This window comes from Doryrhamphus excisus, chromosome 8, assembly GCF_030265055.1.
Source record: "Doryrhamphus excisus isolate RoL2022-K1 chromosome 8, RoL_Dexc_1.0, whole genome shotgun sequence".
Classification (NCBI taxonomy): Eukaryota; Metazoa; Chordata; class Actinopteri; order Syngnathiformes; family Syngnathidae; genus Doryrhamphus; species Doryrhamphus excisus.
Window position 1 is genome coordinate 15,276,017 of NC_080473.1, and position 25,435 is coordinate 15,301,451.

At 39.6% G+C, this 25,435-nt stretch overlaps 3 protein-coding genes across 4 annotated transcripts; 1 reads left to right on the forward strand and 2 right to left on the reverse strand.

The window, feature by feature from the left end:
* Window positions 1-295: 295 nt before the first annotated feature.
* LOC131134732 (myelin protein zero-like protein 2) lies at window positions 296-14,709 on the reverse strand. Of its 2 annotated transcripts, XM_058080301.1 has the most exons (5): window positions 14,372-14,709; window positions 3,007-3,176; window positions 2,682-2,892; window positions 2,396-2,564; window positions 296-1,198 (listed from the first exon to the last, which is right to left on the reverse strand). In XM_058080301.1, the coding sequence occupies exons 1-5, from the start codon at window positions 14,415-14,417 to the stop codon at window positions 1,039-1,041; spliced, it is 756 nt and encodes a 251-aa protein (XP_057936284.1). In that variant the 5' UTR covers window positions 14,418-14,709; the 3' UTR covers window positions 296-1,038. The 2 variants fall into 2 exon arrangements, with proteins under 2 accessions (XP_057936284.1, XP_057936285.1); XM_058080302.1 differs by lacking the exon at window positions 14,372-14,709 and having other exon boundaries at window positions 3,007-3,207.
* On the forward strand, window positions 10,733-18,766 carry LOC131134733 (T-cell surface glycoprotein CD3 epsilon chain-like). Its single transcript, XM_058080303.1, has 6 exons — window positions 10,733-10,819; window positions 16,543-16,707; window positions 16,881-17,081; window positions 17,156-17,287; window positions 18,232-18,269; window positions 18,368-18,766. Exons 2-6 carry the CDS (start codon window positions 16,644-16,646, stop codon window positions 18,431-18,433), a joined length of 501 nt encoding a protein of 166 aa, XP_057936286.1. The 5' UTR covers window positions 10,733-10,819; window positions 16,543-16,643; the 3' UTR covers window positions 18,434-18,766.
* A 2,282-nt stretch (window positions 18,767-21,048) lies between these two features.
* On the reverse strand, window positions 21,049-23,997 carry LOC131134731 (T-cell surface glycoprotein CD3 epsilon chain-like). Its single transcript, XM_058080300.1, has 6 exons — window positions 23,816-23,997; window positions 23,727-23,744; window positions 23,425-23,640; window positions 21,982-22,125; window positions 21,362-21,429; window positions 21,049-21,277 (listed from the first exon to the last, which is right to left on the reverse strand). Exons 1-6 carry the CDS (start codon window positions 23,865-23,867, stop codon window positions 21,218-21,220), a joined length of 558 nt encoding a protein of 185 aa, XP_057936283.1. The 5' UTR covers window positions 23,868-23,997; the 3' UTR covers window positions 21,049-21,217.
* Between the last annotated feature and the right edge of the window lie 1,438 nt (window positions 23,998-25,435).

Consider the following 25,435-nt stretch of genomic DNA (forward strand, 5'->3'; position numbering starts at 1 on the left):
GCTGACTGCTAAATGTTTGTTACAAAATGTGTTGTTAGAGCATTTGAACATAAGCGAAATGGCTAATGCTAGCCAGCTTTAATGTACAGTTAATAGCATGAAACAGGCTAACCGAAAAATGTGTCTGGAAAAAATTGGTAATTGTTGATGTAATCATCTTATGATATCTGAAGTGTTGTTATTTTTGAGAGGAAGAATAAATCCTGAGGGTGAATATGCGTCAAGTCATTGTGGATTGTCTTCCTTATTCTGCCATGCCATTGGTATGGGTTTAAGTACATGCAGCACAATGTGGTAAATACTGAAAAATTTTATTAGAAAATCACTCTTATAAAAGATCTATGTCAAACATATGCTGTATCTACATAAAAAAAGAATCAAATACTTCAGGCTTTAAACCGTGAGACATCTATACACATTGCTCAGTGTTACATCAACAGTACAAAAGTACAACAAAAAATACAGCTTTTGGAGGTTCACTGGGACAGTTTGCAGTCAAAGGTTTTTCAGATCAAAACTGTGCACTCCCGTACTCGATCTGCAGCAGGAGCGTACATAGCGTGGCTCAAACTAGCAAGCAGTCGCCCCGCAGGTGTAATACATTAGCAACATCAGGTTTTATATTCAAGTAATCCAACGTAACATACTGCAATCCCTAGAACTTCTAGTGTGGATTTATGAAATGATTGTGACCCAAAGTTTTCCTGCGGCTGCTTCACCTGCTGTGTCAGCAGGATTAATCAACCATTGTTCCGACGCATGAAAATGTCTGGACGAGACAGAAACAAACACTTTTGCTCTCCTTTCAAGGACTTCATAAGAAACGTCCCTTTAATCTCTGGGTGCCTATTCAGAATTGTTCAAACAGGACATCCGTCCCCGTTTCCTTACATTCACCATGACCGTGTGCATGGCGTCAAACAGTGACAGTGCGCCGTTGGTGTATTCGCCATTTGGCTTTACTCTGGATCATAATCCAGAAAGCACACTGGCTACCTTCATATCTTTGCTTCTGTCTCTCTGTCAGTTCCCACCTCCTTAGTCCGAACAGATATCGTCATCGTCGTCATCGTCCGAGCTTGGACCCTCTGAGGAGGAGCTGGGATCTTTGGTGCTGGCATCTGAGATCATTCCATCTGAACTGTCAATCTCTATGGACGTCTGTGATAGGTACAGGTGGATGGCCTTCATTGGGTGGCTAGGACACAGGAAGATGTGCACCGGGGGGGAGGAGTTGAGAGCAACGTAACGCACACGTACATGCGCACACACACATATACACGGGGACATACATTCATGCATGCATGCATGTTCATGAATGATTCATGTAGACGACACACAATGAGGACGAGACGCAGACAAGCAGGTGATACAAACAGCAGCAGGAAACAAATATTAGAGTCACACAGGGTAACAAGATGCTGTCCAAACATGATCATAATGGATCAAATTGGCATCAACCACCACCTATTTATACGCTTTTTCTTAAGAGAGCAACACCGTAACCAAGATGAACGTCACAGGGAGATCTGAAAACCCAAGAGTGCAAAGTTGTACCCAAGCAAGAGAAGACATTTGTCATAAACTAGGAAGTAGTTTGAAACATTCAGAACAGCCAAAGGCCATAAGTGATGCACAGTAGTTGTAGATATTCGAAGGTTTAGAGTCAATTTAAATTTAAACAGATTTTTATCTGTGAACGGCAAGAGCTTTAAATTACAGCACCTTGACAAATGTTGAAAAAAAAAATGATGTAACACCAGCAGTGGCACCCATCAGAAAAACATTAGCATCCTGCTGAATACACACCAACAGTGAAATCGGGACTCAGTCAGACATTTGTACGCAGATGTCTACTACTACTCATCTATCATTCCACAGTTCCTGATGTTGATGTTCAATTATTACATCAAGCATCATTACTGTACTTGGAATGTTGCTATTTGAAATGAAGGGTGGTAAACAGCAGGAATACACAACTGTTCAAACGCCACATCATCAAAACGTTTACTCTAAACAGGAAATGGTTTTGGAAACCCATTTAACTAAACAGGAAAGGATATAGTGATAAAAAAAAACTTGACACAAGTGAAATGCACATTGTGATATTGCAAAAAAAAAAGCTAGTGACCGAAGCGCCGTGTGTGCACGTTCTACTTAGGGCCTTTTCTCATTGTCTTCTCTTTACTGCAAGCTGACCTTCAACTGGTCCGAGTTTGGATCCAGAGAGGAAGGAAGAACTTAAATGTCCAGCGGGAAAGGCCCCAGGAAGGAGCGCCACCAGCCCGATCCCCAGAGTCAGACACGGAGCGAGAGAGGAAGTCTATGATTCTTCTGTTCCTCTCTCTATCCCCCCCATTCCCTTTTTCCCCCTCCACGTTTCTCCTGGTCTTACCACACAGTGGGATCTTTTCTCTCTTTACGAGGAGCCTCCACTTCCCCTTCTCGTCTCTGTCTCTTCCTCTTGCATCTCCTGCAGGACACGATGATGATGAGCAGGAGAACCACAGCGGCTATCCCGCCCCCGATGGCAATTGCCAGCAACAGAAGCTCAGAGAAGGAAGCTGGGGAGGAAAATAGAACACGATTCTGGATTTAGTATTAAATGTGATCCGTGTGGCAGACAGGCAATTAGGACTCCACGGTCTTTCTGGTGGAATAAAAATAAAGGCGATGCTCACCTGTCGTGACAACACGCAGTCGAATCTCTCCAACTGCTCCGTGCACATCCGGTGGGTTCTTGACTTGGCACATGTACGTACCATTGTAGGTGAACTTCACTTCTCGAATTATGATGGACGCATCGCGGCCCATTATGTCGCCTGCCCAGATGATTCGGTTCCTGAAAATGCCCTCAATAGGAGGGTATGGCTTCTGCTGGTAGTGGAAAACCTACAGATGATACAGAAACTACAGTAAAGCCTTTGAGTGGAACAACTATGGCTTGTACTCTGTTGTCCATCCATGTACAGGCAGGGTACTTCACACACACACACTCGAACCCACCGATTCTTCTCGGCCTGGTTTGAGAGGTCTGAAGCTCCAGGAGATGATGACGGCATTGGGATTGATGGCAGTGGAACTCTGGAATGTACACTTCAGACGAACATCCGTCCCGTTGACAGCCTCCACATCCTCTGAAGTGTATATACGGATCCCGCTGGCCTGCAGCACGCCTACAACAGACGACCATATGGCTGAAGACATCAATAATACACAACGCACAGCAAAACAATTCACTTTAGTCTTTAGTCACTGTACCCAGTGACCCCACATATGCCTACGCAAGGAAAAAAATACAACATCCTGTAAATACTTTCTTTTCCTAGAGACGCGTTTGGATCTGCAGCAATCGATTGAATGCATACTGACTAGGGGAAAATACAAGGATCCGTGGAAGTTCATTTGCATGCAATTGAGTCCAAATCCCACAAGGTATTTACACAGAGAGCACTAACACCTCCATAATATCAACAGCCATGTCTGGCTCTGTCAAAGCAAAGGCTCAAGCACACAACAGGTCACATGGGTGCAGAGTCAACAGCCTCACTCTGCTTATGGCAGCTACAGCGGGTCTTAATGCCATTAAAACTAGGAATCGACCGATATGTTTTTTTTCCGGCTGATTTTATACCGATTTTTTCCCGATGGCCGATTTTGCTTGGGATGATATTTGTGGCCGATACTGCTTTTGCTCCCTCAATTTATATGAAAAAATTACAATGATAACAAATATTCCAGGCCTCAAGTTTAAACCAATATTTATATTTATTCAGCTTTCTTAAACACATTTAAACAGCATTATCAATTTTAAAAGGAGTAAATATTCAACCCTTGTTATGATGTGGCGGCGGGGGGCCGTGACTGCGTGTGTAGCTGGGTCCTCCGGCAACACATAGCTGCCCGGCGGATGCCTGTCTGTAAATCATGCGGCGGAAAAATATATCGGCGAACCCACGCGCGTATCGACCGATACCGATTCAAGTAAAGAACGCAAATATCCGGCTGATATATCGGTCGATCCTTAATTAAAACACTCAATATGAGACCCTAACCAAACAAACATAACACTAAACCAGAGCTTTAGCAATCACAGTAAAACTGCATGATGGTATTATACCCGTATTATACTACATTTACTCTACTTTCCTCCACAAAACGTTAGGATTTATGAGTGTGTAAACTGGCGACCAGTCCAGGATGTACCCTGCCTCTCGTCCCAAGGCAGCTGGGATAGGCTCCAGCATGCCCTCGATAAGCGGTACAGAAAATAGATGCATGGATGGATGGTCTTGAACCTGCGCTCTTCTAATCCCAACATTTCCCAACTCAGCATCCATCAGCCATTACCGCTAATCCAAAGATAATTCATAGCACCACTCCTGAGTTGAGATTCAAGCCCTGGAAAGATTTAAGAGCCAAAACATACGCTAAAAATTGCATGAACCTTGATGAAAAAAACAGATGTAAAAAAGTAGAGTTCCATAATGAGTCATATTGTTCCTTAAAGACAGCCGATAACATAGAAAATGTCAGGGGCTTGGTTCCTTGGGTAGCATATACGCTTCCTTATCAGGCCGGGGAGCTTTTCCTGTGGGCTGTGGGATGAGAGAATGGAGCAACCAGACCCCTGAACGCCATTTAAATGGCGTCTCTCTCATCACTGTGTCTTTTACTAATGTGTTTTAAATTAGCTTGATGAAACCTACAAGGAGTAAAAATAGTATAGTACAGTCCCCCTCCCCCGCTACATCGGGGTTCGAACATCACTCCCTCTTGATTGAGAAACTTCATTAATAAATAATTGACTATGGACTATTATTAGTCAAAAATACATGGTATTCTGGTCCCGAGGCATCAGTCATGTTAAAAAAACATATTTCGAAAAGTCATAAACAATTTTTTTACTCTCCACCAATGGAAATATTACATTTATTAATATTGAGTTGCAAAAAAATTTCAAAAATTCAATTAGTGCGGAACCAATTAACTGTGATAAACGAGGAATGACTATACACGCTACAATTGCCTCCACCTGCCATCGTAATAGAGACGTAACGTGAAGACGATAAAAACAATGATAAATTACGTTTAAAAAAACTGTAAGGTAACAAATTTTAAAAATTACTTCTGTTAAGATGTTATTTTTGCCAGCCCTAATTATCATTATTACTTTAAAATTATAACTAAAAATATGTCTGGTTTTAGAGGTTCATAGTGTGTAGTTGCATTTTCATTACCAAAAAAAAAATGTAAAATGGAGTACATCATTACACAATCCTCCCTTAACCAATCAGTAAATGAATTTGTCAAGCGTTGCTAATTTACACTTTCAAGTATAGCTGAGTTGATTAAGAATTCAGGTTAATGAGGTTTTACTCAATTAAGACTAGATATTAGTAAAGTGGAAGCTATTAGGATCATTACCCCGGTTGTAGCAGCAGGTTCTTCATCCGAGTGTTAAAAGTAGATATTTACTGTTCAATGCATGTAATTAACGGTTTGATTGGTTCGCTAAAAAAAGGCAGTAGACAGGAAACAAGCTTAGCGTAAACGAGAACATGAGCCCAAGTGATAAACGACCCCAGGATGAAGAAGTGTGTTTTGGAGCTTGTAAGGGAGAGTTATTTGTTCGTGTCTTTGTCGGGCCCATTCTTCAGCCTCGCCATATCTCTCTGTCTAGTCTAAATATTTCACTTGTTTAATCTGAACATCCTGCTTGGCTAGTGTTGACCACACCCATCATCTAGTGGGAGAGGGAAAAGCATTATTAGGATGGAGCTATGAACTATACATACATAATCTGCATCACACATGTGTGCATGGGGTTATTATGTCAAATGAGTTCACTTACTAAAACTTCCATGCACTTTATTCTACCTGTCAGTGTTGTATGTTATGGCACAACCGAAACAAAGCAAATACTTCCATTCAATGTCAAATAATCATGCCGAGGACACTCGTGTTTGTCTGTATTGGCAATCCTCCCATGACAATACAAAAGGTTTACATAGAAAATAACAAAAATATGAAGTAGTATTTAGCCCGCCCATACAATGTCGAAGAATGTAAGCAAGTTTCAAAGTAGCTAAACACTACCGCAACCCCTGTGTATTCAGTTTCACATCAGCGGATAATCCACTTTGTATGTTCAATGTCAGTGACTGGGCTTTTCCATCTACTAAACCTGGAAAAATAACCATCATCACTGATGGAGTATATTCAACACACCAACATTCTCCTAAGACCAAGATGTCTATTACACTGCAAACTTTCACATATTGTGTCCCCCTCATGCTGCTAAATCCATGAATGAGCTGGAGTTTCTCCCAGCTGACTTTGGGGGAGAGGCTTGGTTACACAATATGTGAAGCAGAATATTGCAAACAGCTGTCATCAGTATGATGCTGTGCAGTAATATGTATAGTATGCAGTACCGATGCAAACTACAGCCACACTATAAATGTAAATTTGGAAACGTGAAAACTCGGCACAGCTTGTCTTAAAGTTTCATTACGGCTCACACAGCAAAGGAAACCCGAGTCTTTCTTACATCAATTCTACAGGAAACACTTGGGACACGAACCAAACACAAATAGCTCAGTGTATTACAAAGAGCTGCTTCTCTTGTTTGCGAGAGGCTTCACAGGATCAGGGTTTTTTCCTGTTTTGGTTTCTTGGTAACAAAGACTGTCTTTCATTAGCAGGATTCAAAGCTGGAACTAACAGGTTCAGGTAACAGTATGTGTGCAGAGCAGGAGGACAGAGACTTCTGATCGGTGAAATCGAAGTTGAATAGTCTTTGGGTGTGATCGCAGAATGTTATTTTTATGACTAAAGGGTGAGTAAGAAGTGCACCAGCGTTCGTAATGGAAAAGACAGCGCTTGTTACAGAGTTGCCAGAACCATTTTTGCATGTCCGTCCACACTTGACTGCTAGCCAAGGCGAGATGATTTCAGATGAAATATGAGAGAATTTGAACTCCAACATACCAAAACAGAACAACGTCTAACAGAAGAAGAGGCTGCAGGTTGTAAATCAATGAGTTTGCTCAACTTAACTTTTCCAGTCCTAGACTAGTATCCATTACTGTCTGATCTGATCTGTCATCACTATTATTTGTTCTGAGTTATTATTTGTGATAGGGTTGTACCTATACAATAGTGATATCAGTCAGCAAAAACAACTATGTGCCCATCAAGGTTTTATGCTGCCGATTCTGATACCAATCATTCATGACTGAAATTGGCCGATACATAGATTCATTATACATTTTTCAATTTATTTATGATTAATACTATTGACAAGGGGTATCGTACGAAGGGGAAAAGTCAGGCTACACCCGCAAGATGGTTTTCCTGGCATGTGTTGGCATTTAAGTTCCATACATTTCTTTTATTTTGAAGGGAAGTGGGAAGTGAACAACGCTGCCCAAGATGTTAGTTAGACCAAAACACTACACCGCACAAAAGGATGGCTGTGGGCTGTAATGCTGCTAGCCAGTTGCCAGCCTGTTGAAAGGCATTTATCGGTATATATCACCGTATTTGTCACAGAAATCGTCCGATACTGATCATTGGCCGATCGATCGAAGCATACAGAATCAGAAAATATTGGCCTGCATCTAAAATCTCCACTCCAGCACTTCAATCCAGCAGGACCCAGATCCATGTTCATGACATGTTGTACCTGAGTGAAAAACTTGTCATGCACGAGTTTAAAACGGTCATCCTCGTTGCGCATCATTTGAAGCAGCATTATAGAAAACAGTATGAAGATTTTCGCTAGCCCAAAGAGACAAAGAAAAAACAATACCTCACTACTTCAAACAACTAACACTGCAACATGTGGAAAACTCCCACAGGACGGCAAAACGTCATAGCTTTAACATAAAAAATCGGACAATTTATTGTGCTAAAACCCTATCGGGTTTTAATCTACATAACCATTGTGCTCATGTGTACATGCCGCAGTGAAAAATAGTTTCAACTGGATTAGGGCTAAGTCATAGCATCTTCCTAAGATTAATTACTTAAAAATAACGCTGAGTCCTTATATGATTTTGGGAGGGGAACCATTTCCTTGGAGGAAAGCCATCTAGCATGTCCAGAGGACGCATGTGGTGAGTGAATACGGATAAGAGTTTAATCCATCAAACCTCCTCCATTGTCACCTCGCAGCTGACTCGACAACTTCTCCTCAGCATTACAAACACTTCGATCTAAACCGAGCCTACGGGCCTCCGCTGAATAGATCAGCCTTCAAAAGACCTTCAGCTTCCCATACGTAGGTATGTCTCTATGTGGACAGAAGGTAATAAGGTGGGGTTATCAACTGTAAATTATCTGTGAATCTAGAAAAAAAAATTAAACCCTAATGAATCCACAAAATTCGAACCGCGATGTAGTGATGGACGACAGGATTCAGGGTGGCTCCACTTTCTGACGAATTGCTGATTACCAACCATGAACTTTAAACATACAGTATGCAAAGGTCTGAAAAGCTGGACAAGAATTTACTAAGGCATGCCGTGCACAGGAAAATATTGACCCAACCAAAGACACTCCCTATTCTAGATCCCTTTCAGTGGTAACGGTAACAACCAAATCCCTATTGGAGTACTTGAACTACACACTTGAACAAGGGAGCACCTTGCTTCCGCAGATGTGCTCTCAATGTCTGATCCTGCTACGATCTCTCGCACTTATGCCGTTGTCAACTCCAATATTCCCTGAGGCAATCCCACACAAAAAACAGACATCCTTCCCAGGTGTGTCAACACAACTCAGAGCAGGGGTCTCAAACTCAATTTACCTGGGGGCCACTGGAGCTAGGGTCTGGGCAAGGCTGGGCCGCATCAGGTTTTCCAAAAAAAAAAAAAAACGCATTTATTAAAAACAGAAAAATATACAAACTTTTTCAGTGCTTTGGTTCCTACAATAAAAGCTCTGATAAAATATTCCATTGTTCTCAAATATCTTAATTTTTATTTTTCTGCACAAAATAAGATGAAAAATAAATAAGAATAAAGAAAATCATAATAAATAAATATAATAATAATAATAATAATAAAACAACAAATAATAAAAACTTAAGAAACCACATATAGTTGGTGGGTAGACAAATGATTTTTTTCAGATTAAAATGAACAAAGCATTATTAGAGCCCTGTAGACATGACAAAACACGACTATAGTCACATTTATACTCTTTTTATTTACAACATATTGCGCAACTGCAGGGTCTTGAGACACATGCTAACTCGCAAACTAGAGAGCTAGCGACCTAAACGGTAGTTATTTCCTTTAAACTTATATAGCCAAAAACTTACCACTTCCACACGGATAGGGAGGATAACTATTAACATTTATTTAACCTTTAACATGAACATTAATCAAACGTAATAATTTTTTCTGGGTACATGATACCATACAGCATCCATATCAAACTTGTGCGGGCCGCACTAACATTAAACTTTCATATCAAGGCGGGGGCCTCAAACTAGTGTCCTGTGGGCCACATTTGGCCTGCGGGCCGCGTGTTTGAGACCCCTGACTCAGAGCATCGGTAATCAAAGTCACACTTGGCTGGATGTATGTGTTGTTGTGGTAAGATTAGAGACACTGTAGCAGAGACAAAACTTTTACATCTGGGCAAAGAGTATAAACAACGCGGACAGAATGTAACTGAAGAATAAACAGCCAATGGAATCACTGGTATGCTGTCGTCAACAACAGCCATCTGTTCTCTCTTGTTTGGTCGTGAGCTTGTACTGTATGTGTGCATGTGTGTGTGTGTGTGTGTGTATATGTGTGTGTGTGTCAAACCAGAAAGTCAGGACGGGTTGGTGCATGTCGTTATGCAAGCTGCTGGTTGAAAATGAGCGTGTTTGAGAAAGAATCACAGCAGTAAAATGAATTAAAGCAAAAATGACGCAATGCCTTATGTGTTTGCTCAAGCCTGAGACAACATGATCACAAACCGGCACAAAATGCAGGAAGAAAATTACAGTCTTTGTCTAGAAATAGAGCTCTGAAGAAAGCGCTGGTAGACCATACATTTCTTTTCGGTGTTTATATGAACGGATGCGCCGCAGTGGTCTTCAGCCACTGTGTAACGGCTTTACTCTTTGTTTTACCCACATTGTTTTGACAAGCCAAACTGGTGTGGTCCCGACTACATACGCCCCGACTACGTTCCTCATCACCAAAATCCGACCAGAACTAGGCTCACGGGATCAAGTAGGGGGAAAACCGCCATTGGGGCACCACTTGATGGGGATGTCATATAAAATCAGAACAATCCCTTTAAGAAATGTGGAGCACAGTTGATTGGCTAGCTGGCTAGCTGGCTAGCTGGCTGACTAACGGTGCTTTCAATCAGTGAACCTACTGTATGTGGTTGCTGGTTCGAGCCCGGGCAGGGGCGACCCCCGTTAAACGAATATGTTTACTATATATATATATTGCTACTTTTCAGGCAATGTCTTTCAATGTTTTATGTCTCACCGCATATCAAGAATATTGGTACGCCAGTAGAGAAAACAAAAGAATCAGTCCCTGCAGAATTAGCGATGTTTCTATTTTGGAGACATGTATTGGTTAGCTTACCGCGGGGTGAAAAGACGTCTTTGTCATGTCTAAACAAACGCAGGCTGGCAAACATTGGCTTCCTCTCCAATCTCCAGTCAGAACATGCACATTTTCCCCACTCGGGTGTTAAAAAAAAAATTATCTTTGCGATGGACGCCACAACAAGGAGGCTAAAAAGACACCACATTCGGTTCTGGAGCGACGGGTTGCCGACCCCTGCCCTAGAGGTACATTGACATAGCAATGTATTTACAGTCAGTAGAGGTAAATCAAGCCTGTACCACATACAAATACAATGTTACGTGATGAGGTAACCATGCCGTGGAAATGATCCGAGTTGCTTTGCTTGTTTAATCATGGCATCGAGTTTTTGGCAGGAGAACACAAGTCACAGGAAGCCTGATGCTACAAAGCACCAATCAGTTACCACATGCCTTTTTCCAATCGGTGTGATGTGTACTTTCAATGACAATACAGGGTTTCCGCTAGGATTTTTTGAAGCTGTGGTAGTGGGCTGCATGGGATGCAGACCGTACTCTGGTTTCCTCCCACATTCCAAAAAACATGCTAGGTTAATTGTCAACAGGTATGAATGTGAGTGTGAATGAAAAAAATTACAAAATTACAAAATAAAAATAAAAAAACCTTAAACTGTATTATGGAAAGCAGGAAGTGAACAAATGTAACAGTTACTGATTGTAAAAGTACCAGATGGAGGGGTAGGATTTAATAAGCTTTGCTTCTTCCTACTCCTTTTGGACATGTGGAACTGGGAACTGATTATGGGATGCACTCAATTGTAATCTGATGCATGTTCAAATGAAATAAAACCATTACCATTACCATTGATTATACATTCACTTCATGGAACTTAATGAATTACGTCCAGTTAGCATTTGCTGTAAAACATTACAGATACTGTATATGAGAAATTAATAGGATTATGCAAAAGATAATGCAGCCAAAGTCAAGGCAACATAAAATGGGCACCCCTGATATAAGATAGATTGCTAATGTATTACTTGACATTGTTTTCAGGAAAAAAAAAACAACTTTCTAAAGTATTTCCCCTACATAGTTGCACTCTTATACCCTGAGGTACAGTAAATGCTTCATAAAAAGGACTTGGATTTCTTGTTTCAACATGTCGGACTCATTTGTGCCGGGAAAACAAAACCAAAAGCAAATGACATGATTGTGGTGACGCAGAAATGCTATTGCAAATCCCGGCTCGGTTAAAACACTCCCTTTTTCCAATCTGCACGCCAAACACTAACCCATTATTTGTTCAGGACTTCTCTTTCATCCGATATTATTACTTCGGTCCTTTATACCTTTTAAAGGCACAGTACACATCCATCCCTCTATTTTCTATACAGACACTCACATGAACATACTTAATATAATACTACAACACATGTTGACATAAACGGGCATTTTTTTCTTGTCTTGAAGAGTGTGTCGTCTTAAAACGAGTTGTCGACTTCAACTGAACAGCGGGACATTTTTTCATGACGTTTGTGCTGTTGTGATGTCAGTCGGCATCCTGGATATCCTGCGACTGTTTGCGTCATACGCTGCCATTTAAACGCCCGTGTGGACCCAACATCCACGTTAATGAGGCGGAAATGAGTAGAGTCTACGGAAACCAAACACAATGCGACCATGATTGGATGACTGGCAATTACTGTTATGACTTTCATGCTTCCAACGTGGATTCCCTCCCTTACGGCTCTTTAGGCCACCATTGTGCCAAGTTATGACGCATGACAGGCAATTGAAGACGCAGGTTAAGGTCCCTGTGGAGCTTTCACACTTTCTACAAACAATCAGTATTGTGTTTTACTTGAAGTACTTTGAAAAGGTGCCACAACCACCAGCTGGATTTAAAGCAGGAAATGGTGGTGGTGGGGGGAGGGGGGGGGAGAGATTTAGTGAACTAATCACCATTCATCACCATGGACACCATTCAATACAATGCAGAATATTTGATTTGCAAAATAAAATGCAGTACCTGAAATCCCGTGGACATGACAAGGAATGAAGGGGGCTTAGGTCTTAGGTGTGCGTCTGGGTGAGGGGTCGGCAACCTTTAGCCATTTGGGGCACCAAATTAAAACCACCAAATTGGAGCCTGAAAATCAATTTGGCAAATAAACTGAAGGTAACTCTAAGTTGCCTTTCGAGTATTGCCGCGTTTTTTTTCTGTCATGTTCTTAAGCATTCTCCACTGATTTCAGATCAACATCTGCAATAAAAATGTTATAACACATCGATTAGTTCAAGCTCCGAGTTACTAGTTACTAGTTTAGTTACTTCGGTACGGGACAAAAAAATTACAAAATTTAAAAATTCAACCAAAATTTTTTTAAAAAAATTACAAATAAATAAATCAATAAATAAAGTTAAACTGTATTACGGAAAGCAGGAAGTGAACAAATGTAACGGTTACTGATTGTAAAAGTACCACATGGAGGGGTAGGATTTAATAAGCTTTGCTTAGTTAGTTCAAGCTCCGAGTCGCTTTAGTTACTAGTTTAGTTACTTTGGTACGGGACAAAAAATTACAAAATTTAAAAATTCAACCCAAAAAATTTTTTTTTATTAAAAAATAATAAATAAATACATAAATAAATAAATAACTTAAACTGTATTACGGAAAGCAGGAAGTGAACAAATGTAATGGTTACTGCTTGTAAAAGTACCAGATGGAGGGGTAGGATTTAGTAAGCTTTGCTTAGTTAGTTCAAGCTCCGAGTTGCTTTAGTTACTAGTTTAGTTACTTCGGTCCGGGACGAAAAATTACAAAATTTAAAAATTCAACCAAAAAAATTTTTTTTAAATTAAAAAAATAAATGAATAACTTAAACTGTATTACGGAAAGCAGGAAGTGAACAAATGTAACGGTTACTGATTGTAAAAGTACCAGATGGAGGGGTAGGATTTAATAAGCTTTGCTTAGTTAGTTCAAGCTCCGAGTCGCTTTAGTTACTAGTTTAGTTACTTTGGTCCAGGACAAAAGATTACAACATTTAAAAATTCAACTATTTTTTTTTTAAATTATAAATAAATAAACTTTAAACTGTATTATGGAAAGCAGGAAGTGAACAAATGTAACAGTTACTGATTGTAAAAGTACCAGATGGAGGGGTAGGATTTAATAAGTTTTGCTTCTTCCTACTCCTTTTGGACATGTGGAACTGGGAACTTATTATGGGATGCACTCAATTGTAATCTGATGCATGTTCAAATGAAATAAAACCATTACCATTACCATTACCAAATAATTGACCAGCTCAAGGCTCATAACGGAGTCAGAAGAGACAATGTAGTGACTCTATGGAAGCATAAACCAGTTGGAGCGGCAGCAGGAGGACCAAAGAGCCACAGGTTGCACATCCTTGGTGGAGGAAACGTTTGACTGCATCATCCATCATCCATTCATGAGCTATTTGAAGAGCATGTTGTTCTCCGGCTCTTTTTACTTCCTTGTCTTCTCCAGAAGACTCACTGCTTTTCCTCTCTTAAGTAAAACCAAGTTTTAAAAATCATTCAGGATGTGTATTTCCAAATAAAGTTATTTACTGTGTTTGTGCCTAGCAGTGATATTGCCTGTGTATTTATGTATAAAGTATGAAGTATGACAAGCCTGTCTTACACACAAAAACCAGCTAGAGTTTTGGCACTTTGGAGTCCCCCTAAAATAGACCCAATGACGTCAAACCAAAAACTAAGCACTTTTAATGAAATCTTCGCTCACAAAAGGCGTAGAATCTCACCTGAAGCTGCGAGTCCACACAGGAGTAGAAACCCTTTGACGCACATTGGAAGACTATGTCCACCGAACAAGAAACTCGGAGACGACAACTAATCGTCACTCCCACGCCGACCAAACTTCTTCTATCTGAAGATCCTTCGGAGGAAGTCCTCGCCTCAACTTCCACGTCTCGCCAAGGACGCGTTGTGACTCGCCACTGGTGTTTCTCAAGTCCCATCAACAGCCTCCCACCCACCTCAGCACCTGGCAACCCTCCAACGCTACTCCACTCTTATCTTCAGTCTCCAAATCCAAATGCAAAGAAGGGCGCATTTTTGGGTGCTCACCCAACCTGTTCTTCTCCAGCGTGAATGGCGCACCACGCAGAGGATGTTGCGCAAAGTCGTGACGTAATATCATTACAAAGAAACCCGTGACGTGATAATATCTCAATTAATGTCATTCCACAGTAGGAGCATAGTTTACATCCCAGTCATCTAATTTCTTATAATCCCTGTACAAAATACTAAAACATGCAGTTGTCAAGTAAATTGTATTTGTCGTGAGACTGAAAATATCGATTAAAAATATATTTTTGAATGAATAAATGTCCGGATTACTAAAATGATATTCAAATTGAATGTCAACCAAAACAATTACAATGTCATTTAATTTGTTTTATTCACAGATGTCTCGGGTAATTGTGATAATATGTGTTTTATTCAGCATAATATTGCAAATATTGTTTTTGCTAATTCAAGGAATTGACGGTTTGTCATAGGTGTTGCCAAATGCACGATCATTTCAATCAGAGATGTAACATTCATGATAACATGCAATACTTTTGAGTATTTTGTCGTATTTTGGTCATTTTAAGCATTAACGCCCCATGTGTTAACGTTTCCAAACTCAAAAATAAAAACACAGCAGTAATATTAGCAGCTTTTGACACATGTACGGTTACATTTTGGTATAGTGAGCTGCAGTGTTGCATAGCTAGTAGCTAGCCGGTGTGGTGTGGCAAGGTGTTAATACGCCGGTAAAGTAGTTCCAGACCAGTTCCACGCCAGGCCATCCAGACATTATTATTGCCACGCCAATGAAACATTTGTGGGGGGGGGGGCTGGACATGATTGAGCCAACCTTCTTCTCATTCTGCTCATGTCTTTACAGATGTCATTGAATTAATGTGACTTTCGAAAGATCATGTGTGCAGTGATTTTCTTTCAAATAAAGCCAGACGTGTTGTAATACACTGTTAAGCCACAAGAGGGCAGTGCTGAGCTTTACTCATTGAATCACTACCATCCTATAATACTGTTGATCCATGTGTTGTGTTAAAGGCTGTAAAATACTTATATATAAATACAAGTACATGTATACGGCTGTTGAGTAAAAGGGTTGTTAGGGATATTTAGCATAGTTGAGGCTGTAAGGGTTTTTCTAACGCGAAGTTCAATGAAATAATTTAGTCCAAGTACAAAACTGAAGAAAAAATACAACAAAAAATATGACAAAATTAATCAATTCATGGATCTTAAGATTAATTCATCTTAATCTAATTACCCTTTTGACTAAATTAATCAATTCATGGATCTTAGGATTAAATAATATTAAGATCCATGACTTGATTCATTTTGTCATTACACTTTTAATTACACTAATTACACTTTTGACAAAATTAATCAATTCATGGATTTTAAGATTAATTAATCTTAATCTAATTACACTTTTGACTAAATTAAACAATTCATGGATCTTAAGATTAATTAATCTTAAGACTCATTACACTAATTACACTTTTGACAAAATTAATCAATTCCTGGATCTTAAGATTAATTAATCTTACACTAAAATGTATCAATTCATGGATCTTAGATGGATCATGCACCATTACACTAATTATACTAATTACACTAATTACACTTTTGACAAAATTAATTAATTACTGACTCTTAAGATTAATTAATCTAACACTAAAATTAATACATTAATGGATCTTAGATGGATCATGGATCTTAAGATTAATTCATCTTAAGATGAATTGATTAATTTTGTCAAAAGTGTAATTAGTGCAATTACACTTTTGGAACTTACGGCTAAACGAAGTCAAGTTACAGTGTCACTTTTTGTGTACTTCCTGTGTGCGTGTGTGTGTGTGTGTGTGTGTGTGTGTGTGTGTGTGCTAAACAGAGAGAGTCTGTCAGAGTGAGAGCAGCCAGGTTGTCAATAAGCCTTGGTGGAGTGCATGGTGCTGATCATTTAGAATCCTTAAACATCATCTTAAGAAGAACATGTTCAACAAAGCTCTGCCCTTCTTCCACCTCCTGATAATAGTTACCGTGGAAGCTGGTCAAGGTAAGTATTTTCATGTTTCTATTTTTAGGATTCTAACATATTCATTTACAATGTACACTAGAGTGTTCAATGGAGTTCTGTTGTGAGGGTTAGGGTCACGATTGAAGAAATGTGAAATGAGGAAAGAAAGCAGGTAATATGACCTCTAATGCTATCGTGTATGATTATTCAAGGTGGAGTATTCTTCTGGAGAGAGACGTTCACAATGACATGTCCAGAAGAGGGGGTCTGGTTCAAGAAAGAAAATGAAGTGGACAAGACCACAAACAAGTCTCATACTGTTCATTATCAGGGAAAGTCTAAAGACCTTTATCATTGTCAATACGGAAAGAAAGACTCTATCAAAAAGTATTATTTCTATGTTGAAGGAAAGGGTAAGTCCACGTTGTCCATTTCTGGTCATCTTTGTATTTGCTGAGGTCCAACTTAATGTAAACGACTCCTTCAGTCTGTTCAGATTGTTATGAGTTGGATGCTAGCATGATGGGGTTGGTCATTGCCGCAGATGTGAGCGTGACAGCAATGCTGATGATCCTCATCTACAAGTGCGCCAAAAAGAAAAATGAAGCAGCTACAAAAGGTAAGATTTAAAATCAGTCGTCACAGTTTGGATTTCGCTGCTTCACTCTTATCACAGTACAGGATGTAGTATTCTACACTGGCCACTAGGTGTCAATAATGTTACTGATATACTCCAACAGCCTTTTATTGCAGGTTTGAATAATCTCAGGCATAATAATCCATAATACAAACACAAGCTATTATCGCTGCAGCTGTCCGTCCCTCAGTCACTTCCCCTATGGAACCCAGTTATTTTTATTTTATTTTTTTTGTCCCGTCCAGCCATTGGGGCAGATAGTATTTGGAACCCAGTTATAGCAACACACACGTATGAATGTTGTTTATGTCTTAAGTGGCTTATTTTGTCTTTTTATGTCTACTATAGTTGTTAATATGAGTGTAAAGGTGACTATAGGGGTGTTACTGAATGTCTGGAGGGCTCTAATCATGTTAAAACCTTTCTTTGGAAACAGGTAGACAGGTTTTCGATGCTATTAAGTTTGAAAATATTCAATTTCTAAATGAGAGATCCTACCTCCCAGAAAATTCACTGGTCTGGAACCAATTCATCTCAGTAAAGATAAGATAAGATAAGATAAGATATGCCTTTATTCGTCCCTCAGTGGAGAAATTTGCATTGAGCAAGAATCAGTTAAGCAGTAAAAAATACAAAATATAAAAAATGAACAATATAAACAACCCAAGTATTAACAAATTAACAATTTTACCCAGAGTTATATACAAATACAGTTTGCAAGATAATATGAAATATGACATGAAATATATGACCAGTCCATACATATAATATACATTATAAAAATACAAGTGATTGCTGTGGTAATTAAATGTACGTGACTGATAAAATGCATCATACCATACGTTCTAATCTGTTATCTGACAAATGATGCACATTTTAACCTTTTTTAAATTATAAATAACCATATTTTTTGAATAATCTTGTAGCACTCGGCGGCCCAACGCCACCCACACCTGATTATGAGGTAAGTACAAGATAACATTATGTAAAATACCCTAAATTCCTCACAATACTACACAAAAAACTGAAACTCTAACACTGTCACTACTCTTTTAACGCCAGGCCCTGAACATACACTCACGCTCCCAGGATGCATACTCTTTTCTCAACAATAGCAAATCTCGATGAGGAGCCTTTTTGTTTTTTTGCACCAGTGAAGACAAACAAGAACCGAGGCTTGGATGCGCTTCGGTTTTGCTGGTTTCCTGGTATTCCGGCAGCAACGCAATACAGTGAAAGTGTACATTTACTCAACCATGCATCACAAAGAGCTAGCATTGAATTTTATACAGGTAACAGGAACTGTCATTTTGCATCCACTATGGTCATTAATGGAGAGACTTAATGGACTTAAATGGAGAGACACAAGAATGTAATACTTACCTGAAATGCAAGTGTAAAAAGAAGCTAACCCGACATATTGTGTTTGAATGAATGTGTTTCAACTTCCTCTTATTTTGTATGATGATTAAAGCCTGTTTAATAACAACAGTAAATGCTTTTCTATTCCTTTTTATGTTTGTGGTTAGAAACACGAACAAGACGCTTGTGGCATCTGACAGCAAGCTCAACACGTGACTCATAATGCAACCTCAAAGCCACAGCCCATATCCGTTAAAGCCCCTCATGAACGCTATACTTCTACGTATATCACCTCCTTGTGTGAGGAAGCAACGCTCGAAAAGTGTATTCTTTTTTTATTTACTTTGACACCAGTTCTGCACACGTGCACTAAGTCCATCCGACGATGATGATGCACAACAACGCTGGTGCTATCGATGCTCGACAGTTTCAACACATCAGAGCTCAGTTCTGACCGCTAGGAATAACACAGGAAGTGACAAAGTGTTTCCACGTAGTGGCGGCGCTGGACCTCTACTTTCTTTTCATACTACGAGATTGTGATTTTGAAACCTTGACTTTTTCATACCGTGGTATGAAATCCATGATTAGTTCACATGAACATGCACATGTGTACATCTCCATCCAAAGCAGTCGTGTTACCCGAATAAAAACACATTGTCAACTGTCTTATTCACTTTGGCCAATCAGAGGTCTGAAAAAGCAATATAAGCTGCATTGGATGGAAAATCAATATCATGAGATATTAGATGTACGTACAATCTTATTCTTTCTCTTTGGGATTTTCCCAATCAATCGCTTCCATCCAACCCTGTCTCTCTCATCTACCTACCTACCTACCTACCTACCTTACCTACCTACCTACCTACCTACCTACCTACCTACCTACCTTACCTACCTACCTACCTACCTACCTACCTTACCTACCTACCTACCTTACCTACCTACCTACCTACCTACCTACCTTACCTACCTACCTACCTACCTACCTACCTACCTTACCTACCTACCTACCTACCTACCTACCTACCTACCTACCTACCTACCTACCTACCTACCTTACCTACCTACCTACCTACCTACCTACCTACCTACCTTACCTACCTACCTACCTACCTACCTTACCTACCTACCTACCTACCTTACCTACCTACCTACCTACCTACCTACCTACCTTACCTACCTACCTACCTACCTACCTACCTTACCTACCTACCTACCTACCTACCTTACCTACCTACCTACCTACCTACCTACCTACCTACCTACCTACCTACCTACCTACCTTACCTACCTACCTACCTACCTACCTTACCGACCTACCTACCTACCTTACCTACCTACCTACCTACCTACCTACCTACCTACCTACCTACCTTACCTACCTATCTACCTTACCGACCTACCTACCTACCTACCTACCTACCTACCTACCTTACCGACCTACCTACCTACCTTACCTACCTACCTACCTACCCACCTACCTACCTACCTACCTACCTACCTACCTACCTACCTACCTTACCTACCTACCTACCTACCTTACCTACCTACCTTACCTACCTACCTTACCTACCTTACCTACCTACCTACCTACCTACCTTACCTACCTACCTACCTACCTTACCTACCTACCTACCCACCTTACCGACCTACCTACCTACCTACCTACCTACCTTACCTACCTACCTACCTACCTTACAGACCTACCTACCTTCCTTACCTACCTACATACCTACCTACCTTACAGACCTACATACCTTCCTTACCTACCTACCTACCTACCTACCTTACCTACCTACCTACCTACCTACTTTACCGACCTACCTACCTACCTACCTTACCTACCTACCTTACCTACCTACCTTACCTACCTACCTACCTACCTACCTACCTACCTACCTACCTACCTACCTACCTACCTACCTACCTACCTACCTACCTACCTACCTACCTCTCCTCTGGACATGTCCCAACCATCTCAGTCTGGCCTAAAGGACTTTATCTCCAAGGCCTCTAACATGTAATGTCCCTCTGATGTACTCCTTCCTGATCCTATCCATCCTGGTCACTCCCAATGAGAACCTCAGCATCCTCATTTCTGCTACCTCCAGTTCTGCTTCCTGTCTTTTCCTAAGTGGTAATGTCTCTAGACCAAACAACATGGCTGGTCTCACCACAGTTTGTATACCTTTTCTTTCATTTTAGCTAAAACTCGTATATTAGATGTAAAATAATGGCTACCATATAGTAAAAATCAGTGTACATAATGTTGTTTTATTTTTTCAAATCACCCGTACTTGTTACAAGCTCACTTTTACGTATTCATACACAAACGCTGGAGACAGAATTTATGAAAATCTGATCCTCTTATTGGTTAGGTCACACATTTATTGTTCATAATAATACAATGGGGGGAAAAACAGCTTAGAACAAGAATGTTTTATTCTCCATCTTATTAGGTAAAATCTGTTGGACCGTATATTACATTTTATTTTCATTGCTGCCCATCAGTATATGCCGACTTCAAAGAATCATGAATCTATATCACTATCGTTTATCCGAGAGCGTATCGTATATTTCTTTACGACCACCTTTGTGTCTCAGAAGCTGTGGGAGGAAAAGACAAATACTGTTAGTTATTCAATTTCAAAATAAGAGTGTTGCATTGAAAAGCTTTATGATTGTGTTTACCTCCTGGTAGTCATCATTTGGGACTCTCCTGTTTGGTTCTTTGGAAATGAGGTGTTTTCTATCAGAGCCTGCAGAGAAGCAAATAAGGGTAAATTAAAATATTCATTCTTTAAATATAAATCATGAGATTTGAGATTTTGAGAATAATGGCGAAAATTTGTGAGAAAAAAGTTGTAATATTATGTGAATAGACTTCTAATATTACGTGTGAGAAAGAAAATAGAGCATAACTCTTCAGGAAAAAAGAACACTCATCTCTTTAGATTTATTTATAATAAAAAACAGAGAACTTGAGCACAAATAAATTAGCATCTTTAGCCCATATTTTTGTCAAAAATGTGTAACTTTGTTCCAGGCATTGCCTGAGACAGCTAGGAAAAGTTATGTGACCTTTGTCCTTGGACATGTGGAGGTGAGAAGGTCTAGACGTGCTAATCTGTTTGTGCTCAACTGCTCTGTTTTGCTGCCAAGTTATAAATAAAAGCTTACCTGAAGCAAGAGGAATGTTTCCTTGCTTCCTTGTATAACAAGCAATATTATGACTTTATTTTCATATACAACTTTATTCTCAAAATATCATTTTTTTTCTCAACGTGGCCCTAATACTGTGTCGTATTTACTTTTGTGTTGAGGCGAAGTAAAACCAGCGTGAGCCTGAGATGCTACAAGATAAACCGCCACTCCAAGCACGGTGGTGGCCATCACTTCTCCAGCAACTAGACCTGCTATGGAAAGCACGTCAAGCTCCACGCAGTTGTCACAGGCTGGAAAAAACACAAAGACAAATATCTGGGAGATGTGTCGCTGCAATCACTCTAAAAATGCAGTCGATGAAGAATATTAAAGTATGGACCTCATTCACCATCCTTTATCGATCAAGAGTTTGCCAAGAAGCATTCATCAGATACCTTCGCTTGGCTAATTACTGCAGGGATGATTTGTTAAAGGGGGACCTATCATGCTTTTTGCACTATGACCCATTTATCAATGCACTAAAATTAATATAGCCTCAATATGCTCCTGCGCAATACTACTATGTGTAGATTTTGGATATCTTGTATATATCTTGTATATATCTTGTTAAATTGTCTTTTTTACTCTACTTTTATATACTTTTTTTTTTAACTTGACTACTGCAATGAAAGGAGAAGCTCTCCAATCTCGTTGTACATCTTGTATAATGACAATAAAGGCCATTCCATTCCATTTTTTCACTTTTCTAACCTATAAATGTAGTTAGAATGTTGTATTCTCGTGTGCCAAAGTTTCAAATAATAAGGTCTACGCATTTGGAAGTGAGCCCTGAAAAAAGTTTGGGATGGCTCAAAACGCTCGGTTTCAAAAGGGCGTGGCAAAACTGCCCCTTTGTGATGTCACAGAGGGACAGACTTCCTTATTATGTTTCATAGTACTAGGAAGCGGAGTGGGTGGAATAAATTAAAACAGACTGTTTTGGCCGGAAGTACAAATCAAAGGAAGTACAGCTGGATTGGGTGCAGATTCTGGAAAGTCTAAAACGCTTTCTGTGTGGGTTATTGCGTGTAGCTGCCCTACAGGAGACCACAACTCAATACAAAATGAGCATAATAGCTCCCCTTTAAACAAAGTGGGTTCATCTGTTTCAGAAGGGTGAAATTTATGGCATCAATCCTGATAAAACATCCAATGAGTTTGTAAAAAAAACTATAATGGGGTGTCCAAGACATTATTAAGAAGTGGAAGGACAGTGGCTAAACTTTGACGTGACATTGCAAAACCTTGTGAAAACATAAATAATTACGTACTGAAATGAAAGCCAATCAAATATTAGAGTGTGTGACCTTTTGCATTGACAACTGTTGGAATTAAGACACCACTAATTCTTATTTATCTTGTATAAAAACCACTTACAGGATACAAGTGTTCAGTATTGGCAAAGGTTTGCATGCTAAATTTTACCCTCATTTTATTCAATTCATAATTCTGTAATATGGTCTCACAGTGTCCAATGTCCAATGCTAATCATTTTCACTAACTTTGAAAGAAGTTTTAAAGAAAGAACGGCTGGCGAATGGGGAACTTACATCTAAACTTGACAAAGATAGTTGTCCCGGTCGCATGGCGTGCTTTCTCCGGCGTCAGGTTTTTTGGCACACATTTGTACTCTCCAGAATTCTCATCTTTGAATTTCAAAGGAAATTTCACATAGTCACCATTTGTCGATACAATTGTGTTGTTTCCAGTACAAACAATCGTTATTTGTCCAGTGCCTGGTTCCACTGTAATGTCTGTTTTTGAATCTGTGAGGACATAAAATTAGAATATGTAATCAAACACAATCAAAAGTCATTACGTAGTGAGAATCACACATTCGGATTTACAGTACCTTTGCACCAAACAATCTCTGTGGAAGAATTTGGAAAGACAAATTTACTTCAATAAAACTATTGATAATATTGATACATCGAGACTTACCAATCAGCATCCAAAGACCCGTCAAAGAGGACACAACTGTGTTGTATTTCATTGTGTCGTCTTTGTTGTGCTGCTGACTGTCTGAGACGGTTTCATGACTGCCGACGGGTAGACAACAGGAAGTGTGTCGTTGTGTACTCGGTTTGGTTCCAATCCAATCTGAGGGCAGAAAGCAGAGTTGATTTACAACCTGAACAGGACAAGTCATATGGAAAATATTAAAAAAAAACTATAAAAAAGTTCTCCTCCCATTCCGTGGTAAGTGGTAAGGTTTTAGCTCCTTCGTCCAGCTCCTCCTGGAGGATCCACAGGCGTTCCCGGGCCAGTTGAGTCCCTCCCATGTGTTCCTTCCCCGACTGGTCACCCACAGAGGCTTCCAGAATTCCATGTACCAAAAACTAGCTTCTGCAGCTAAAGATCAGACCACTAAGGCTTCCGCCCACCTTGCTCTGCACCTGACTCTTTTGGCCCTGCCCATGAGTGGTCGCCTCATTGGGTGACCCTACCAGGGGCATAAAACCCCCCAACAATTTATCCTATGATCATCAAGACACACAAACTCCTCCACCGCGATAAAGTTGTAGTTCAGGGAGGAATGTCAAGGTGACTATAGGGGTGTTATTTCATGTCTACAGGGCTCTAATAATGTTAAAAATTGTATTCAAAAACTCCGCAACAGGTTTTTATGATCCAACTATGAAAACATTCAATGTATTAATATTAAATCTGACTTTGAATCCTAATTTATTGTGTTTTGTCACAACCGTTTTGTCACTTTGACACTAACAGGTGTTATTTCATGTCTACAGGGCTCTAATAATGTTAAAAAACATATTCAGAAAGTCCTCAACAGGTTTTCATATTTAATTTATTAATATTGAATCTGACTTTGAATCCTAATTTAATGTGTTTTGTCACAACTGTTTTGTCACTTAAAGGGAAATTTGATACTAACAGGGCCAAGCGCTGTAGAAATATAGGTGTTATTTCATGTCTGCAGGGCTCTAATAATGTTAAAAATTGTATTCAGAAAGTCCTTAACAGGTTTTCATGCTCTAATTATGAAAATATTCCATTTATTAATATTGAATCTGACTTTGAATCCTAATTTATTGTGTTTTGTCACAACCGTTTTGTCACTTCAAGGGAAATTTGACACTAACAGGTGTTATTTCATGTCTACAGGGCTCTAATAATGTTGAAAAAATCATATTCAGAAATTCCTCAAGAGGTTTTCATGCTCCAACTATGAAAATGTTCCATTTATTAATATTGAATCTGACTTTGATTCCTAATTTATTGTGTTTTGTCACAACCGTTTTGTCACTTCAAGGGAAATTTGACACTAACAGGGCCAAGCGGTGTAGAAAATGGGCGGATGGAATAATTTTCATCAGGTAAAACAAAGACCCATGCATGACTTTGTACGTTCACATAACTAATTAAATATCATGGTGTCGAAAAAATGTAAAAAAGTTTGTGTGTGGCAAAATGCAGGAAAGACGTTCCTCCCACTGCTCAATACCACTTCCTGTTAGAACAGTCACATGAAAAGCATCAGACTTAGAATCAGCACCTGGTGTCTTATGCATATACTGTACATACACATACACACTACAC

What these genes read in the sequence shown, in the direction of transcription:
- LOC131134732 (XM_058080301.1), bottom strand. Translation starts at nt 14,417, where the DNA reads ATGTGCGTCAAAGGGTTTCTACTCCTGTGTGGACTCGCAGCTTCAG. An exon ending in AACCAGGCCGAGAAGAATCG is followed by an intron (nt 2,893 to 3,006) that starts GTGGGTTCGAGT and finishes TATCATCTGTAG; the next exon opens with GTTTTCCACTACCAGCAGAA. An exon ending in AGAAAAGATCCCACTGTGTG is followed by an intron (nt 1,199 to 2,395) that starts GTAAGACCAGGA and finishes CCTGTGTCCTAG; the next exon opens with CCACCCAATGAAGGCCATCC.
- LOC131134733 (XM_058080303.1), top strand. Translation starts at nt 16,644, where the DNA reads ATGTTCAACAAAGCTCTGCCCTTCTTCCACCTCCTGATAATAGTTACC. An exon ending in TACCGTGGAAGCTGGTCAAG is followed by an intron (nt 16,708 to 16,880) that starts GTAAGTATTTTC and finishes TGATTATTCAAG; the next exon opens with GTGGAGTATTCTTCTGGAGA. An exon ending in TTTCTATGTTGAAGGAAAGG is followed by an intron (nt 17,082 to 17,155) that starts GTAAGTCCACGT and finishes CGACTCCTTCAG; the next exon opens with TCTGTTCAGATTGTTATGAG.
- LOC131134731 (XM_058080300.1), bottom strand. Translation starts at nt 23,867, where the DNA reads ATGAAATACAACACAGTTGTGTCCTCTTTGACGGGTCTTTGGATGCTG. An exon ending in TACTTCGCCTCAACACAAAA is followed by an intron (nt 21,430 to 21,981) that starts GTAAATACGACA and finishes GCTTCTCTGCAG; the next exon opens with GCTCTGATAGAAAACACCTC. An exon ending in CAAATGATGACTACCAGGAG is followed by an intron (nt 21,278 to 21,361) that starts GTAAACACAATC and finishes TTCCTCCCACAG; the next exon opens with CTTCTGAGACACAAAGGTGG.